General features: G+C 46.7%; 1 protein-coding gene across 1 annotated transcript in view; it reads right to left on the bottom strand.

Annotated features, from left to right (window-relative positions):
- aldh16a1 (aldehyde dehydrogenase 16 family, member A1) overlaps positions 1-20,479 on the bottom strand; it is a 53,063-nt gene that overhangs the window by 32,011 nt on the left and 573 nt on the right. The window contains exons 2-7 of the mRNA XM_078430807.1: positions 17,232-17,334; positions 16,016-16,142; positions 13,240-13,418; positions 9,685-9,762; positions 3,846-4,030; positions 2,186-2,338 (exon numbers count right to left, since the gene is read on the bottom strand). Of these exons, the coding sequence (XP_078286933.1) occupies positions 2,186-2,338; positions 3,846-4,030; positions 9,685-9,762; positions 13,240-13,418; positions 16,016-16,142; positions 17,232-17,334 (825 nt within the window). The remainder of the gene's footprint in view (positions 1-2,185; positions 2,339-3,845; positions 4,031-9,684; positions 9,763-13,239; positions 13,419-16,015; positions 16,143-17,231; positions 17,335-20,479) is intronic.

The following is a 20,479-nucleotide window of genomic DNA, read 5'->3' as shown; positions in this document are numbered from 1 at the left end:
GCAGATTTACAAGGATGTTGCCAGGACTAGAGGGTCTGAGCTATAAGGAGAGGTTGAGTAGGCTGGGTCTCTATTCCTTGGAGCACAGAAGGATGAGGGGTGATCTTATAGAGTCATAGAGTGATACAGTGTGGAAACAGGCCCTTCAGTCCAACTTGCCCACACCGGCCAACATGTCCCAGCTACACTAGTCCCACCTGCCTGCGCTTGGTCCATATCTCTCCAAACTTGGCCTACCAATGTAATTGGTTCTTAAACGTTGGGATAGTCCCAGCCTCAACTACCTCCTCTGGCAGCTTGTTCCATACACCCACCACCTTTTGTGTGAAAAAGTTACCCCTCAGATTCCAATTAAATCCTTTCCCCTTCACCTTGAACCTATGTCCTCTGGTCTTCGGTTCCCTTACTCTGGGCAAGAGATTCTGTGCATCTACCCGATCTATTCCTCTCATGATTTTATACACCTCTATAAGATCACCCCTCATCCTCCTGCGCTCCAAGGAATAGAGTCCCAGCCTACTCAACCTCTCCCTATAACTCAGACCCTCTAGTCCTGGCAATATCCCCATAAATCTTCTCTGAACCCTTTCAAGTTTGGTAATATCTTTCATGTAACATGGTGTATAAAATCATGAGAGGAATAGACCGGGTGGTGGGTGTATGGAACAAGCTGCCAGAGGAGGTAGTTGAGGCTTTAAGAAACAGTTGGACAGGTACATGGATAGGACAAGTTTGTAGGGATATGGACCAAGCGCAGGCAGGTGGCACTAGTGTAGCTGGGACATGTTGGCCGGTGTGGGCAAGTTGGGCCGAAGGGCCTGTTTCCACGCTGTATCACTCTATGACTCAACAACCGGTCAAATTTAAACAGCCTCTTACACTGCCTTGAGGACATAAAATGTTGGATGGCACAGAACCTCCTCCAATTAAACGAGAGCAAGTCTGAGGTCATCCTATTCGATCCCCCCGACTCCATCAAATCGATAACAGGCAGTCTTGGAAGCCTATCCTGCCTAGTCAAACCGCATGTCAAAAACCTCTGCGTGATATTTGACTCTGCATTAAAGTTTGACAAGCAAGTCAACGCTGTGGTAAAAGCCAGCTTCTTCCAACTTCGTACCATAGCTAAAATCAAACCGTTCTTCCAATTCGACGACACTGAAAAAATCATCCACGCATTCATTTCCTCCCGTCTAGACTACTGTAACTCCCTATACACTGGGATCAGCCAATCTTCCCTGTCCCGCCTGCAACTGGTCCAAAACGCCGCAGCGAGACTCCTGACGGGTACCCGTAAAAGGGACCACATCACGCCGATTCTGGCCTCTCTCCACTGGCTCTCTGTACGGTACAGAATCAACTTCAAGCTCCTCCTATTCACATATAAAGCCCTAAATGGACATTCCCCCCCCCCCCTACATCAAAAATCTTCTAACCCACCTCTCTAACTCCAGGTCCCTCAGGTCGGCCGACTTGGGGCTACTCACTATCCCGCGGTCTAGGCTTAAGCTCAGGGGTGACCGTGCTTTTGCGGTTGCAGCTCCTAGACTGTGGAACAGCATCCCTCTCCCCATCAGAACTGCCCCCTCCATCGACTCCTTTAAGTCCAGGCTCAAAACCTATTTCTACTCCCTAGCGTTTGAGGCCCATTGAGGAGGCGCTGTGAACTGTTTTGTATGTGCTGTTATGTTTGTGTGCTACTGTATGTTTCATTTTTTCCTTAGTACCTAATCAGATGTACAGCACTTTGGTCAACGTGGGTTGTTTTTAAATGTGCTATACAAATAAAATTGACTTGACTTGACTCTGGGACTAAGTCAAGACTGATCTGACCCGACGTCCGGGACTCTAGGCAATGCTATCTGGCTCTGCCCCTTGCCACTGTACAACCTACTAGGTAGGAGGCTGCTTTGTGACAGATGGGTCCAAGAGCCTGTTTGTACAGTGGCTCTCTCAATTATTATTATTAGATAGACAGCCATTTTGATTATAATTCTATGAAACATTATCACCATAATCTCATGGAACGTTTATTATTGCCAATTGAAGTAATAACTCACCAGCACCGAATGTACAAACTGGGCTCCTCTCGGCCGATCGTCTTGGGCTCATAATGTCCGGGACTTGCCCTTTGCAACCCGAGTCTATTAACTCTACCGTCGGAACGCTCACCACCATCACTCACCTGCCCTTGGTTGAACCAAATGGCATCCACCAGGCCTTCCACCGCGCTCTCCAGATCTGCTGTGTCGAACACAATGAAGGGAGACTTCCCACCGAGTTCCAGCGAGAGCTTCTTTCCCGTGCCAGCGGTGGCACGTCGGAGGTGCCGCCCGACCTGTGTGGCACAGCGCAGGTCTTGTGTTATCATCATCAGCCTGTACCAATGCCACCCCATCAGCTCACATGTATAAGCCACTCCCAAACGTTATGGTAGACCCCGATCTTCCAACCTACCTCAGTGAGGACTTAGCACTTTAAAGAAATCTGCACCTTCACTGTAACTATAATCTGCACTGTAACACTAAATTACGGTACTTTTCTCTTTGCACAACCTGTTGTACTTTTTAAAATGTTTAGTTTAGACCTTCGGCTAGCTTATGGATGGACAATACAGAAGCTTGATCAACGAGGGGAAAATATGACGTCTTAACTCCCTAAAAGAGCAGTGGGAAGGGGATCTGGGTATGGACCCACCTGGTCAGAGACCCACCTGGTCAGAGATGATTGGGGGTATATACTAATCTTCGATATGCATGAAGCATACTGTTATGCAGTTTAAGATTGTCCACCGATTACACTGGACCAAAGCTAAGCTAGCCCAATTCACACCCAATATAGACCCCAAGTGTGACCGCTGTAGACACAACCAAGCCACTTAATTCATATGTTTTGGGATTGTCCTAAGTTATCTAATTTTTGGCAATTAATATTCGATGTGCCTTGCCAAACTACTGATGAATCCTTAGAACCATCACCCCCCCCCCGCTTTATTTGGCGTGGTAATACAAAATCTTGGATTAAATAACAATAAACTAAATCTTCTGTCTTTTGCCACGCTGGTGGCCAGACGACAAATCTTGATCAGATGGAAAGATTGTAACCCTCCAACATTTGCACAGTGGATTAGAGATATGTTGTATTATTAAATTGGAGAAGATTAGGTACACTGTTAGGGTGTCAGCTGACAAGTTTACATTGATATGGCAACCTTTCCTTCGCTGTGTTGATGCTTTAGGCTCTGATAATTTTATAGTTGAGTAGAGTCTTTGATATGTGTGTATGTAATTAAGAGTGGAATTGAAGTATTAGAATGGTCCCTGATATGTCTTAACATTCCCATTTTTCTGTTTCCCTCTTGATTGTTTTTATGCGTGTTAGCGCCCTAGATAATATGGTGGACTGCTTTAAACATCTAACAATTTATCTCTTTCTTTTGTATTTATTTATTTTTATCTTTAACTATGATTACTTCACATCATTTGTATGTTTATGTTTATTTATTTACTTATTTTCCTTGCATAACTTGAGTTGTATACTCTGAATATTATTGTGGGTGGGTGGGGGGATATCTATCAGTTCAAATGTGTTCATGCATTGATCTGTCAACGCTGTATTAACAACAATCCAGAAATAAACTTTGTTTTTTTTAAAACGAGGGGAAGAGGGCGTTCCCGAGTTTGGTGGTGCACGCTTTCAAGCTTCTGCACTTTCTGCCAGACGGGAGGAGGGGGAAGGAATGACCAAATTGGGTCAAGGAGTAAAGTGAGGAGTCGTGAAGAGCATGAGGGAGAATGTGAAACAGTTTTAGGCAGATGTACAGTGGGGCTGATCTGGTGCAGTACCTCAGTGGATCCGGTGAAAGCGACCTTGTCCACATCTTCGTGTGCTGCCAGCTTGCTGCCAAATGCACCCTTCCCCGTCACCACGTTGAAGACCCCGGGCGGGAGGCCGGCTTCTGTGCAGATCTCGGCAAACAGCAGGGCGGTGAGCCGCGTGTAGGTGGCTGGCTTCAACACCACCGTGTTACCTGCAGATCAGACCACAGGTCAGCAGCACTCAGAGATACAACTTTACCAGGATATTGCCAAGACTTCAGGGCCTGAGCAATAGGGAGACGTCAAACAGGCTAGGACTCGGAGTGCAGGGGGGTGAGTGAGGGGTGATCTTATAGAGGTGTACAAAATCATGAGAGGAATAGATCGCATAAACGCACAGTCTCTTGCCCGGAGTAGGGGAATCGAGAACCTGAGGACGTAGGTTTAAGGAAAAAGATTTAATGAGAACCTGAGGGGAACCATTTCACAGAAAGGGTCATGTGGCATAGAGGGCGTGCAGCGTAGGTTTACTAGGTTAATTTCCGGAATGGCGGGACTGTCATATGTTGAAAGACTGGAGCGGCTATGCTTGTATACACTGGAATTTAGAAGAATGAGAGGGGATCTTATCGAAACATATAAGATTATTAAGGGGTTGGACACGTTAGAGGCAGGAACATGTTCCCAATGTTGGGGGAGTCCAGAACCAGGGGCCACAGTTTAAGAATAAGGGGTAGGCCATTTAGAACGAAGATGAGGAAAAACGTTTTCAGTCAGAGAGTTGTAAATCTATGGAATTCACTGCCTCAGAAGGCAGTGGGGGCCAATTCTCTGAATGCATTCAAGAGAGAGCTAGATAGAGCTCTTAAGGATAGCGGAGTCAGGGGGTATGGGGAGAAGGCAGGAACAGGGTACTGATTGAGAATGATCAGCCATGATCACATTGAATGGCGGTGCTGGCTTGAAGGGCCGAATGGCCTCCTCCTGCACCTATTTTCTGTGTTTCTATGATACGATACGATAGAACGTTATTTATCCCAGGAGGGAAGTCGATCTGCAAACAGTCATAAAACACAAGAAGATACATGAAACGTGAAGTTAAAGTGATGAGGAGTAATTCTGCTTATGACAATGATCCTTGGCAGGAAACTGTTTTGAAATCATGGCTTAAAGGTTGCAGATAGAGTGGGTGTACTCCTCCTCAATACACTATTGTATATTGCAAGTCTGGAGATTACATTAAAAATGTAACTACATTAGTTTTCAAATGTTAAAAAGAAATAGAGACTGTGCTTACACCTTTACATTTTTCACAATTTGAGGTTAGGAACACATGAGCATTTGTCCCCTCCAGCCTGCTCTGCCATTCAACAAGACCAGGCTGACCTACCTACCTCCAACTCCATTTTCCTGCCCCATCCCTTTAATGTCCAGATGGCTCAGAGGGTCACAACTAATTAAATAATTTAGTCACCGTCTTAAGAATGTGCAGGGGTCAATTTCTACTGAACCTTCCCACAACTATAGAGATAAATGAACAATTTATTTGTTTTTGTGTTATTGGTTAAGGTATAAATGCTGGCCAGGACATTCAGAGTACAGGGCGGCACAGTGGCGCGGCGATAGAGTTGCTGCCTTACAGCACCAGGTTCGATCCCGACTACGGGTGCTGTCTGTACAGAGTTTGTACATTCTCCCCGTGACTGTGTGGGTTTTCCCCAGGTGCTCCGGTTTCCTTCCACACAGACCCCTTTGCCTGCACAAATGCTGCTTGACCCACTATTTACACTAGGAGAGACTAGATCCAGAGGTCATAGCCTCAGAATTAAAGGACGTTCTTTTAGGAAGGAGACGAGGAGGAATTTCTTTAGTCAGAGGGTGGTGAATCTGCGGATTTCATTGCCACAGAAGGCTGTCAATGGATATTTTTAAGGCAGAGATAAATTCTTGATTAATACGGGTGTCAGAGGTTATGGCGAGAAGGTAGGAGAATGGGGTTAGGAGGGAGAGATAAATCAGCCATAATTAAATGGCGGAGTAGACGTTATGGGCCGAATGGCCTAAGTCTGCTCCTATCACATTTGTACTTATGACCCGCTGAGTTCCTCCAAAACACTGCCTTTTGTTTCAGAGTGTGATTGACTTCTGCCTGAAAATTGTTTTGCATGTTGCTCCTTGCCTCTTCTGGCTAATGTTTCACACCCATGCCTTGTAATCTTTCCAAATCTAGTTGCGACAAGATTTACAGTGAGGCTGAGATGCAAGATTGTCTTCGATCTTCGATCTGGTACAATTTGGGCATCTTATGGCTAACTTTGAGCAATGGGAAACTTCACACTGCGGTTAAACGGGGGTTTTCAGTGTCGAGCAGAGGGGATGAAAAACATTTGCGGCTCCCTCAATCCTAGCATTGGCAAGGCTGGTGTGAATTCAGGATTGCAAACATTTGCAAAAAGATTATTTTCTCCAATAAAAAATGCATTGACCTCAGTTGCTCCTCAGTTTAGAAGAGGAAAGATTATTTTAACGGCTTCAGAGAATAAAGATTTTAGATAACAATCTTGCATTGAAATGAAAACAACAATTAATATACTTGCTAACCCAAAAAGAAACAGTACCTTATATTATCAGGTAACACAGCAGCAAACTGTACTCTAAACGTAGGTCTAAATCAAATTAGATCAGCGATTTTACCTGAAAATGACCTGACCCCATTTGCGATGTTGCTCATGAATTTGCTACCTGTTGGTCTAATGCCTTACAAATACAGATGTTGGGAATCACAGATTAAAGTTGAAATACCCGAGATATTCCAGAGGTCCAGAGGGCAGGCAGATGTGCAAGCAGAGAAACAGTTAATGCTTCAGCTTGTGGTGTTGTGGTTTGCCATGACTGGCTCTTAGTTAAACATTCAGGAACAAACAGGCCAGCTTTCTTGCAATAAAGTCACACAGAGATACAATGCAGAAACAAGCCCTTCATCCCATCGAGTTTCGGTTGACATCAACCACCAATTTTCACATGAAATAAAAATCAAAGTGCTGGTGAAACTCAGCGGGTCAGGCAGCATCTGTGGACAGGTGAAATTTCAGCTCTGACCCATCTTCAAGCAGAGTCCTTCCGGCAGTTTGTTTGCTCAAGATTCCAGAGTCTGCAGTTTCTTGTCTCTCCATTTTTTATACTAATCCAGGCCTAACCTATTTTATTCTCCCAATACTCCAATAATCTCCCCATGTTCTCCCACTCACCTTCACACAAGAGGCAATGCACATTGGCCAATTAACCTGACAACCTGCACATTCCTGGGACATGTGTAATAGACAATAAACAGTAGACAAGAGAAAATGGAGCACCCAGAAAACTCCATGCCGGAGGTCCAGTGACCCGGGTTCAATCCTGACTTCTGGTGTTGTCCATCTGGAACCAGTACAGCACAAGAAAAGGTACTGTACAGGAACTATGCCGAGCATGATACCAAATTAAACTGCAAATCTGTCCGCAAATCTGCAATTAAATTGCAAATCATGTCCCTCAGTTCCCTGTCTGCTCAAGTATCTTGGAATCATCTTTGATCAAGCCCTCTCCTTCGACAAACACATCAAACACATCACAAAGACAGCCTTCTTCCACCTCAAAAACATTGCCCGTCTCCGTCCATCCCTCTCCTCCACAGCTGCAGAAACCCTCATCCACGCCTTCATCACCTCCCGTCTGGACTACTGCAACAGCCTCCTCTATGGCGCACCCTCAAAAATCATCAGTAAACTTCAATACATTCAAAACTCCGCTGCCCGTCTACTCACCCACACCCCGATCCGTGACCATATCACCCCCGTCCTTTATAAACTCCACTGGCTCCCCATCCCCCAGAGAATCCAGTACAAAATCCTCCTCATAACCTACAAAGCCCTCCATAACCTGGCCCCATCCTACCTGAACGACCTCCTCCACAGGCACACTCCCACCTGCACCCTCCGCTCTGCTGCTGTCAATCTCCTATCCCCCCACATCCGGACCAAACTCAGATCCTGGGGGGACAGGGCTTTCTCCATCGCTGCTCCCACCCTATGGAACTCACTACCCCAAACCGTCAGAGACTCCTCCACACTCACCACATTCAAAACATCGCTGAAGTCTCACCTGTTCAGTACTGCCTTCAACCACTGAAGGTCACCTCACCTTCTGTCTCCTTTCTCTGTTCGTTTATTTATTTACTTATTTATCTATTTATTAATTTCCCTATGTTCTCTAAATCTCTGTAAAGCGTCTTTGAGTATATGAAAAGCGCTATATAAATAAAATGCATTATTATTATTATTATTATTAAATATTGTTATCTTATCTACTTCCACTATCTCCCTGAGCAATGCTCCAGGCAACTATTTACTCTGTGTAAACATACATCCCATTTAAATGCCCTTTAAACTTTCCCTTACTCTTGATAAAGTTACACCTACAAGCACCTATAACACTGCTCCTACAAGCTCGGGCACAGTCCTGATTTTCCAATCACACTCATTGCAGATATTAAACTTTTACTCTGGAGCTGTAACACCACAATGCTGGAATAACTATATGCTGTAGGAATATGCTTTCTCTTTGCTATCCTGCTGTACTTAGGGTGGCACGGTGGCACAGCGGTACTGTTGCTGCCTTACAGCGCCAGAGACCCGGGTTCGATTCCGATTACCGGTGCTGTCTGTACAGAGTTTGTCAGTTCTCCCTGTGACCATGTGGGTTTTCCCTGGGTACACCGGTTTCCTTCCACACTCCAAAGACGTACAGGTTTGTAGGTTAATTGGCTTCGGTAAAGATTGTAAATAGTCCCTAGTGTGCAGCATGCTGCTAATAATAATAATAATAATAATAATAATGCATTACATTTATATAGCGCTTTTCATATACTCAAAGACGCTTTACAGAGATTTAGAGAACATAGGGAAATGAATAAATAGATAAATAAGTAAATAAGTAAACGAACAGAGAAAGGAGACAGAAGGTGAGGTGACCTTCAGTGGTTGAAGGCAGTACTGAACAGGTGAGACTTCAGCGATGTTTTGAATGTGGTGAGTGTGGAGGAGTCTCTAACGGTGTGGGGTAGTGAGTTCCATAGGGTGGGAGCAGCGATGGAGAAAGCCCTGTCCCCCCAGGATCTGAGTTTGGTCCAGATGTGGGGGGATAGGAGATTGGCAGCAGCAGAGCGGAGGGTGCAGGTGGGAGTGTGCCTGTGGAGGAGGTCGTTCAGGTAGGATGGGGCCAGGTTATGGAGGGCTTTGTAGGTTATGAGGAGGATTTTGTACTGGATTCTCTGGGGGATGGGGAGCCAGTGGAGTTTGTAAAGGACGGGGGTGATATGGTCACGGATCGGGGTGTGGGTGAGTAGACGGGCAGCGGAGTTTTGAATGTATTGAAGTTTACTGATGATTTTTGAGGGTGCTCCATAGAGGAGGCTGTTGCAGTAGTCCAGACGGGAGGTGATGAAGGCGTGGATGAGGGTTTCTGCAGCTGTGGAGGAGAGGGATGGACGGAGACGGGCAATGTTTTTGAGGTGGAAGAAGGCTGTCTTTGTGATGTGTTTGATGTGATTGTCGGGGATGTAATGCACGGGGATCGCTGGTCGGAGCCGACTCAATGGGCTAAAGGGCCTGTTTCCGCACTGTATCTCTAAACTAAGCTACTTGAATTTGGCTTGATTGCAAATCATCTGATTTAATTAGATAGCATGCAAACAAAAGCGTTTCACTGTTTCACAGTATGTAACGATAATAATAAACCAACACCAATCGCTTGGTACAGCCACCCAATGCTGCTCACTGCAACCCGTGAAGAGCATACACATTACACCGACAGGATGCCAACGCCTTACCCATAGCAAGAGCAGGACAAATCTTCCAGGCCAGCAACATCAAAGGGAAGTTCCAGGGAACAATTGCAGCAACAACCCCTGAGGAGAGGAACAATTCATATGTTACGGCGTTTAACAAAACAATCAGGATTCATCAGTGACAAAGGCACAAGAAACACAACATTTTAAGTATAGTTCATAGCTTCGGGTGCTTTGAAGGATCTTTCAGCCTAGCTGAGATTGAACAAAGCATAATGTGGAGAAATATTGGCACAATGGACGAGAACCCTGGCAAGCCAAGAGTCTGATGTTTCTGTTGGCTCAAGCTCAAGCTCAAGATGCTCAAGATGCTTTCAAGTAAAAATGTTGTTTAGTTTATTAAATACAAAAAACAAAGATGCAAATACTCGTCTAAATCTGGCACTAAACCACCGGCATCAGACTGGGATGCCCCAAGGGAGATAGGAATAACTATAGTCTGAAGGGTCTCGACCCGAAACGTCACCCATTCCTTCTCTCCTGAGATGCTGCCTGACCTGCTGAGTTACTCCAGCATTTTGTGAATAAATACCTTCGATTTGTACCAGCATCTGCAGTTACTTTCTTATATATACCCCAAGGGAGATTGGTGCGGGAACTGAGGGAAATTGGAGTGCAAACTGTAGGCGCAAGAGACTGGAGATGCTGGAATCTGGAGTTTAAAAAAAGAGAGAGATGTCAGAGGAACTCAAAGAGCCTGGCAGTATATGTGGAGCAAAATGGCCAGTCAACATTTCGGGTCAAAGCTTTCCATCTAGACTGAGAGGAGGGAAGTAGCCAGGTTATTGAGAGGCACAAGAAAATATCGCAGGGGACAATGAGAATCTTTGTGTCCTTTCAAATATGAGGATGGATAGGGTAGATGGTCAGAAGCTTTTTTCTCAGGACGGAAATGTCAAAGACTAGAGGGCGTAGATTAAAAGTGAGAGAGATAAAGCTTAATAGAGGTGCGCTGGGCAAGTTTTTGTTTTACACAGAGGCTCTTAAAAATGCATTCTGCTCAAGGTTAACGTGGTATTGGCAATAACTGCTGGTACCTGGCAGTAATGGCCGAATCCTGAAATGGAAATGACATTGAAGGGAGCGCATGGGCAAGGCACAACAGGCAAGGTTTCAGAATAGGCTTGTGCCTGCCAGTATTCAGCCTCACTGAGGCTCATTCCTGGGGCTTGGCAGCCGGATTCTAGGGAATGTTTCCAAGTCATTCGCTCTTCCTTCACTCCTGGACCACTGGCTCCATCTGGTGCTGAAATTCAATAATAAGAAAAGAAACTACTGATAACAGAAGAAAGTGCAGATGCTGGGGTCTCGAGCAAAACACAAAGTGCTGAAGGAACTCAGCAGGTCAGGCAGCATCTGTGGAGGGAATAGACAGACGACGTTTCGGGTGGGGACCCTCCTACAGACTGATTTTACTGTGAAATCACCTCACAATATACCCACTTTCTCCTTCTCTCTCCATCAGTCTGGAGAAGAGTCCCAACCAGAAACGTTGTCTGTCCATTTCCCTCCACAGATGCTGCCTGACCAGCAGAGTTCTTCCAGTACTTAGTGTTTTACTAATAAATAAAAAATCTTGTTCTCTCTGAACTATGACTGGACTGGATTTAAGATGGGGGAGGACGACTGCTTTTACGTAACAATTTTACATGCACATACTAACACAGCCAGTGCTGGCAATGCAACAGTGACCACAGTCAAAACTGTCACAAAACATGCAATGCAGACAATCTACACACACAACGTCCTCACAAACGGCAAGGTGTGAACAATGACATCAGTCTGACGAAGGGTCTCGACCCGAAACGTCGCCCATTCCTTCTCTCCCGAGATGCTGCCTGACCTGCTGAGGTACTCCAGCATTTTGTGAATAAATACCATCGATTTGTACCAGCATCTGCAGTTATTTTCTTACACTCATCTGTAATGGTGATGATTGGCCAGGACACAGGGAAAAGCTAGAAGCTATTTGAAATTGGATCTTGTCTTTCGAGTCGAGGAGGGAGGGGGGAAATTTAGCTTCATGCCTTCTGTGGGGAAAAAAACACTCTTGACAGCAGGATCCTTGTTAATTAGAGAAAGCTTACAAAGGATACACAGAGGTGCATGCATTCCATGTGTGCACCAATTTTTAATGCCCACATCAGCCATTCTTTGGCAGCTCTAATGGATAGTGAAAAATTATTGCAAGATTAAGCTGAATACGTGCCTCTTTGTGCCTTACACTAAGCTGTACCAAATACATTGGAGGTGAATTTTATAGTAAAGTTCCTGGTTTGGGATTTGATTACCAGAGAAAGCAGCTCACATGTTGGCACACAACCCTGCCTGCACTCTCTTCCTCAACCATCAGGGCTCCAGGGAATACCAACTACAAGGTGCACTGCAGTTAGGCCTCTAGACTATCCTAAACACCCTAAAGAGACGGCACAGCGGCGCAGCTTGTAGGACCACCGCCTCACAGTGCCAGAGACCTGGGTTCAATCCTAACATTGGGTGCTGTCTACGTGGAGTTTGCACGACCTCCCTGTAAACGAGTGGGCTTCCTCCGGGTTCTCCAGTCCCGCCCCTCCCCCCCACCACCACATACAAAGGAAATGTGGGCTTGTAGGTTAATTGGCCCCTGTACATTACCCAGGGTGTATAGGGAGTGGATGAGAAAGTGCGTTAACACAGGACTAGTGTGAACGGGTGATCAATGTTCACAGTGGGCCGAAGGGCCTGTTTCAATGCTGTCTCTCTAAACTGACTTAAACCGCCCAAATCTGTACGTCTATCGCTCAGGAGGACAAGGACAGAAGGCGCATGGCCATTTATAAACCTCCCTCCACCATCTTGACCGTCAAAATACATGGCTGTTATATTTTTGTCACTGAGTTTAAATACTGAAACTCGCTTTTCAAATCCATTCTGGGAATACCTTAACCAGAAGGACTAGGGGGGGCCCAACACAGATCACCGTAACCGGAAGGAACAGACACCTCATGCAGGGCTCGACATCAATGAGGACATAGCACAAAATAAAAATGTACATCCTTCTGATCCAGAGATGTGCATGTGACCCACATTTGTGTAGAAACAAGGAACTGCAGATGCCGGTTTACCAACAAAAAAACCCACAGTGTTGAAGTAACTCAGTGGGTCAGGCAGCATTTCTGGAGAACATGGATAGGTGACGTTCCAGGTCAGGTCTGAAGATGGGTCCCGACCCGAAACGTCACTTATCCATGTTCTCCAGAGATGCTGCCTGACCCGCTGAGTTACTCTAGCACTCTGTGAAACGTCACCTATCCATGTTCCCCACAGATGCTGCCTGACCCGCTGAGTTACTCTAGCACTCTGTGAAACGTCACCTATCCATGTTCTCCCCAGAGATGCTGCCTGACCCGCTGAGTTACTCCAGCACTCTGTGAAACGTCACCTATCCATGTTCTCCCCAGAGATGCTGCCTGACCCGCTAAGTTACTCCAGCACCGTGTGTCCATCTTTGTGTGACCCACACGAGTGGCCTGTGGCTGTTGTTTCACTCGCACTGACCTATTGGCTTCCACTGCTTCATCTCGACGTTCATCAGCTGCGCCCAGCCGGCATGGTGGTAGAAGTGCCGCACCATCAGCGGGATATCGCAGTCCCGAGACTCACGGATCGGCTTCCCATTGTCCAAGCTCTCCAACACGCTCAACAGCCTCTGATGCTTCTGAATATTTCTCGCAATGCTGCCAAACGAAAACAACAATTTGCATTCATTCAGCACTTTTAAGTACGGCAAATTTTGAATTATGAATTTAAAAGAGAGTTAGATAGAGCTCTAGGGGCTAGTGGAATCAAGGGAGATGGGGAGAAGGCAGGCACTGGTTACTGATTGTGGATGATCAGCCATGATCTCAATGAATGGCGGTGCTGGCTCGAAGGGCCAAACGTCCTCCTCCTGCACCTATTTTCTATGTTTCTAAATTATCCCAAGGTGCTTACAAAACAAACAGGTGGGACTAGTGTAGGTTGCACATGTGGGCAGGTTGGGCCGAAGGGCCTGTTTCCAAATTGTATCACTCGATGACTCGAAAACAAACTGATATCAAATCACAGATGGGTAGATCAACAGCTTGATCAAACGGGTGGGTTTATAGAAATGCCTCAGAGGAAGTTTTAGTTTTTTTAGTTTTAGAGATACAGCGCGGAAACAGGCCCTTCGGCCCACTGGGTCTGCACGGACCAGCAATCCCCGCACACCAACACTATCCTAACACACTAGGGACAATTTACATTTATACCAAGCCATTTAACCTACAAACCTGTAGGTGTTTGGAGCGTGGGAGGAAACTGAAGATCTCCGAGAAAACCCACGCAGGTCACGGGGAGGATGTACAAACTCCATACAGACAGCGTCCGTAGGCAGGATCGAACCCAGTCTCTGGCGCTGTGAGGCAGTAGCTCTACCACTACGCTACTGTACCACCCTGTTGGGAGGTTTACGAAAGGAATCCCAGGGTTTGGGGGGGGGGGGGGGGGGGGGAGGGTGGTAGCTGAAGGCACAGCTGCAGAATAAACATACATGTGGCCTTTCAAGGGATATGGGGAGAAGGCAGGCACAGGCTACTAATTGTAGATGATCAGCCATGATCACAATGAATGGCGGTGCTGGCTCGAAGGGCCAAATAGCCTCCACCTGCACCTATTTTCTACGTTTCTATGTTTTCTAACCCATTACATTAGATCTTCGTCAAACACATTCCAAACAGTCCCGTACAATAAAGTCTCGTCACATCTGATAGCCAAGGATGCAGGGGAAACAGCCGTTAGCAAATACCAAGCTTGCTAAACTTAATTCAATGCGGTAACCTGAAATGTTTTCATAATAATCTGCAGAGTTCTCTGCAAGAATTTAAATTATTCAGAGTTGTAATATAAAGGCAGCATTATCATGGAGTATGCATGAATCTTGGGAATGAATGGAATGGAAAGTACAAATTATTGCTCAGGAACTATTTACTAATGGAGTCACATGCCTGATATTTTCAGCTTGCGTCCTCAATTTCATTCAACTCAAGCAGGATTTGTACTGTTGGGGAACATGCTTAGGATTGCATTTTTTTAGGGGCTGTGGCTGGAATTGTGGGTCTAACTGCACTATGACAGGTAAGAGTATTGATCCAATGAGCTTGCTATATTTTACAAGTTTACCCCGGTCAGTTCATACACGGGCAAAGCATCAAGTTCAGTCAGTGATTTCACAAAATTAACTGAGTTCCAACAACCAATTTACTGGTTGAAGAAGGGTCCCAATCCAAAACGTCACTTATTCAAGCTCTCCTGCACCTGACCCGCCGAGTTACTCCAGCACTTTGTCTTTTATTGTAAACCAGCATCTGCAGTTCCTTGTCTCAACCCAATTTGGATACTCCACTAACAACTTGTCAAAGCGAAGCTAAGTAAAGCATCTTTGCTTATCAGTTGGCACCTCTGGTTCCTTGATAAACCAGCTAGAGTATTCACAAAAGACTACAGATTAGTTTAGTTTAGAGATATAGCGCGGAAACAGGCCCTTTGGCCCACCGAGTATACGCCGACCTGCAATCCCTGCATATTAACACTAATCAACACACAAGAGGAACAATTTCCAATTATACCAAGCCAATTAACCTACAAACCCGTCCGTCTTTGGAATGTGGGAGGAAACCGGAGATCCCGGAGAAAACCCACACAGGTCACGGGGAGAACGTACAGACTCCTGACAGACAGCACCCGTAGTCAGGATCGAACCCTGGCCCCTGGCGCTGCGAGGCATCAACTCTCCCATTGTGCCACCTCAAAATGTCGGAACCTTGAGCAAAAAAACAAAATACTGGCGAAACCCAGCAAATAGTTAAGGACCCTTCTCGAGACTGATGGAGCAGAAGGGACATAGCTGGCGAGAGGAAGTGATGGGGCAAGGGCTGGAGGTGGAGAAAACAAAAGGGCTGCAGATGATGGAATCTGATGCGGTGAGGAGTGCAAAAGTCGATCCACTGGGATGGGTGGTGATCAATTAGGAAAGCCGGGGGGGGGGGGGGAAGAGGGGATCTTGGTAGGGTAGGGACGTTCAATGTGAAGACAACAACATCTGAAGAAGATCATCTGTCCCTTTCCCTCCTTAGATGCTGCCTGACCTGCTGCGAATCTCCAGCACTGTGTTTTGAGCGAGGATAGACAGCTGCTTTGTACATTTGGGGTTCAGTAAAACGGTCGAGTGCAATGTAGAATTCCTCAAACCCATTGCAGACAGGGACCTTGCAGAGCATAAAAGATCCAGAGAAACAAGGCTGAGGAACATTACCTGTACAGGTGCCTCGCTCTCACATGACAAGGAAGCTTGCTCCACACATCAAACGCTTGCTTTGCTGCATTTACGGCCAGATCTATATCTTCGTCCTCGCCCTCTGTGGTGGCGGCCAGAGTCTCCCCTGAAGGAAATAAAATAGGCAGTGAGGAACACTCCCACAGGGGGTTTAGCCACTCAAGACCACTCCAACACACACACACAGCACATCCCAATCCCAAGCCATTCTTCCAGCCCCAGGTCAGTAACCCTTAGTACCACAGGTCAGCAAACAGCTTTCAGTAAGTCACCGAGCCGGCCCCTACTCGGTCGACCCGGGGGACCGTGGCCTGCATGGGGGAGGTGGTGGAGGGGGAGTCTGCTGAGTCGGCCCCTGCTTCTCCCCCGGAGACCAGGAGGATGGAGCCAGTGACAACGACAACAACAAGAGGAGAGGGACCCAGAGTCTGGCCTACCACACCCCCACGGTCACCTGTGGCTGGCGCCCCCGAGGAACAAAGAGAGGGACATCAGTTCGCAGGTTGACCCACAGAGTCTAGGACCAGAGGTCATAGCCTCAAAATTAAAGAACGTTCCTTTAGGAAGGAGATGAGGAGGAATTTCTTTAGTCAGGGGGCGGTGACTCTGTGGAATTCATTGCCACAGAAAGCTGTGGAGGTCAAGTCATTGGATATCTTTTAAGACAGAAATAGATAGATTCTTGATTAGTATGGGTGTCAGGGGTTACGGGGAGAAGGCACAGGAGAATGGGGTTAGGTGGGAGAGATAGATCAGCCAAGATTGAATGGCGGAGAAGGCTTGATGGGCCAAATGGCCTAATTCTGGTCCATGGAAGATGACAGCAGGAGGCCCGCGGAAGGCTGGGACTTGCCAGGATTGGGCACCGCTCACAGGAACTACCCAAGAGCAGAACGAAGTTCCCTTCCATCACTGCTGGCAACTCATTAACCTCCATTACTGGCTATGCAAGTCATATGTCACAGTGCTCCCAGATTTGATGTCTCTTTGAACGTCTCGTCCCACCGATTGCTGAAACCTTAACCTGCCTTTTGTCACCTGCTGGATCGACCATGCCTTCAGAGCGGACATTGTGGGCTGAAGGGCCTGTTCCTGTGCTGTACTCTTCTATGCTCTATGATTCTAAATCTTTTTATAATCTTCAGTAACAGGAAAAGATGCACAAGCCTCCTTTTTGAGAAGATGCATGTCTTACCGGTGGCTGGGTTTTTGGACATGTAGTACTGCCGGTTGTCTGGCTTCACCCATTGGCCTCCAATGTAGTGACCAAAGCACCGCTTGTGATGATCCAGCCAGTCCTGGGGGAAAGAAACTGGAGTTAACAAAAAGATATTTCCTTTGCCTCCAATATTGGACCTACATCTCACAAATACAGCACCTTGTTCTGCTTCACCCGGGGACCTTTACCACACCTCACCCAAGTGGTGATTACAGCAGGTGAACAGGAACGAGCACAGAAACTTTCAGCAAAGTGCAGTGAATAGTGTTAACAGTGGGAACTTGGTGCTTTCCAGTGTCTCGGGTCTCACTGGGAAGTCTGCCAACTCCAGACAACGGCCTTCTCTTAACGACCGACCATACGCCATGTCACATGCGATCAAAAAAGTAGTAGTTCCACTCAATAACCAAGTATTGTAAGAAAATAACTGCAGATGCTGGTACAAATCGAAGGTATTTATTCACAAAATGCTGGAGTAACTCAGTGGGTCAGGCAGCATCTCAGGAGAGAAGGAATGGGTGATGTTTCGGGTCGAGACCCTTCTTCAGACTGTTGTCAGGGGGACGGGACAAAGGAAGGATATAGATGGAGACAGGAAGATCTCCCTGGTCCACTCGTCCCTTCCTACCCAAACCACCCCATCCCCGGGTACTTTCCCCAGCAACCGCAGGAGATGCAACACCTGTCCCTTTACCTCCCCCCTCAACTCTATCCAAGGACCCAGTCTTTCCAGGTGAGACAAAGGTTCACCTGCACCTCCTCCAACCTCATCTATTGCATCCGCTGCTCTAGATGTCAACTTCTTTACATCGGCGAAACCAAACGCAGGCTCGGCGATCGCTTCACTCAACACCTTCTCTCAGTCCGCCTGAACCAACCTGATCTCCTAGTGGCTGAGCACTTCAACTCCCCCTCCCATTCCCAGTCTGACCTTTCTGTCATGGGCCTCCTCCAGTGCCATAGTGAGGCCCACTGGAAATTGGAGGAACAGCACCTCATATTTCGCCTGGGCAGCTTGCAGCCCGGTGGTATGAACATTGACTTCTCCAACTTTAGATAGTTCCTCTGTCCCTCCCCCTTCCCAGATCTTCCACTGTCTTCCTGTCTCCACCTATATCCTTCCTTTATCCCGCCCCCCCTGACATCAGTCTGAAGAAGGGTCTCGACCCGAAACATCACCCATTCCTTCTCTCCTGAGATGCTGCCTGACCTGCTGAGTTACTCCAGCATTTTGTGAATAAATACACTCAATAACCAAAGTCTGTAGTCTCTTTTTTTGCTCTGGTTTATTTTCACCCACATGTTTAGACCGTAATGTTGTATCCTTATTGTTTTTATGTGGTCATGCTTTATTCTTAATTGTTAACTGTATGTTTGTGTTATGTTTGAGAGCAGAGCACCAAGGCACATTCCTTGTATATGCACATACTTGGCCAATAAACTTATTCATTCATTGATTCATTACACCCCATGCAGGGACTGACCCACTGGAAAATTATGCATCTTAACGTTAAAAAAAAAACAGACAGAGGAAGCAACTACAATTGTTGGAAATACAACATGCACACTCTATGATCAGGAACTGTCATTGCAAAACATAGGATCGCTTTTATTTTAACATGAGGACAGAGCGGTAAAAAAGATAAAGTGAACAGATAACATCCTTCCTTTATGAAGTTTACTGTACCTAGTGAAAGTGATTCACTATACATTATATTCTGCACACTGGTTCCGTTTACTTTGCACTTCCTGTTGCATTTGTGTACGGTTTTGATTGCACCCCAAAGTTTTCCACTGTATCCCGGTGCACGTGACAATAATAAACCAATCAGAATTCTATTTGCTCAGTTATCTGTCACTATTGATCAGGGATTATCAGTTAAAACAACAAGGTCACAGAGACGATTATTCCCAGGGTGAGTAAGGATGATTGAGCAATTTCCCTTGCCAATCAAGTCTTACAGGTACATTTCTGGAGTGAAAATCGATTTCATTTACACAATTTGTGTGCACATCCCCTCTGCCCGAAGTGTATTATTGGGTAATTTGGGGCCAAATGGGCAAGGACATCTCGTCAAAGGGGTAACACAGACCAAGAAGGGCAAAGGAGAGCAGGGGGGAGAATGGTGTGTGTGTAGAAGCTGTGAATGAGGCATGAGGAGAAAGGGTCTCGATGCATTTAAGGAGTTGAGGAATGAGCTGGCGGGAGAGAACAGGGCAAGAACATTAGAGGCAACCTCACAGGATGGAGCTGTATGCAAACAGACCAAACAGAGAGAGCCGACTGACTATGGTGGAACTGAGTGGGTGAACAGCTGGATCCTTGGGGCGGGGTGGAGTGGGGATTAAACCCCTTAGCAAATTACAGGTCATTACAGGTAACTACCTGGCAGGGCATTGTCAATGTACAGCACGCTGGAGTTGTGGGAGGTGATGGAAATGACAATGAGTGACTCCAGATACACTCATACTGGAGTTGGGGTTGGAGCTTGGAGATGCTAGTACAGGCAGGGTTGACAATAGACAATAGGTGCAGGAGGAGGCCATTCGGCCCTTCGAGCCTGGACGCACCGCCATTCAATGTGATCATGGCTGAGGGGATGTGCACACAAATTGCTTAGGGACAGTTGTAGAGTGCGCAGAAGCACAGATGAGAGGATGGTCACCAAGGGAAGGGCCCCTAAATCACTGACTCTGAAATTTTCACTGTCCTCCTGATTAATTTTACTGATTGTATGCCTCGTTGACACCTTCCCCCCAGCTAACCATTCTACACTTTCCTTGATCACCGTCCACTTTGATCTGTCAATTTCACACCTTACTCATTCCAATCTCTGTCTCCCTCTCCCCTGATTCTCAGTTTGAAGAAGGGTCTCGACCCAAAACGTCATCCATTTCTTCTCTCCAGAGATGCTGCCTGCTCCGCAGAGTTACTCCAGCATTTTGTGTCCACCACCCCAGGTATAATCCCCAAGCATTGTCCCCAACCCTCCGCCCCAGCCAGCCAGCCCGAATCCAAACACCCCCTTTCCACATCCCCCCGTCCTCCCCCTCTCTCCCCATCCTCCCCTTTCCATTCCCCTCTCTCTTCACCCCCCCATTCTCTCTCCCTCACTATTCTCTCTTCCTCTCCATCCTCTCTCTCTCTCCCCATTCACTCCTCTCTCTCCCCATTCTCTCCTCTCTCTCCCCATTCTCTTCTCTCTCTCCCCATTCTCCCCTCT

Source organism: Rhinoraja longicauda, chromosome 40 (assembly GCF_053455715.1).
Source record: "Rhinoraja longicauda isolate Sanriku21f chromosome 40, sRhiLon1.1, whole genome shotgun sequence".
NCBI lineage: Eukaryota > Metazoa > Chordata > Chondrichthyes > Rajiformes > Arhynchobatidae > Rhinoraja > Rhinoraja longicauda.
Note: the sequence above shows the minus strand (reverse complement) of the source record. Positions and strands in the feature narration are given on the sequence as shown.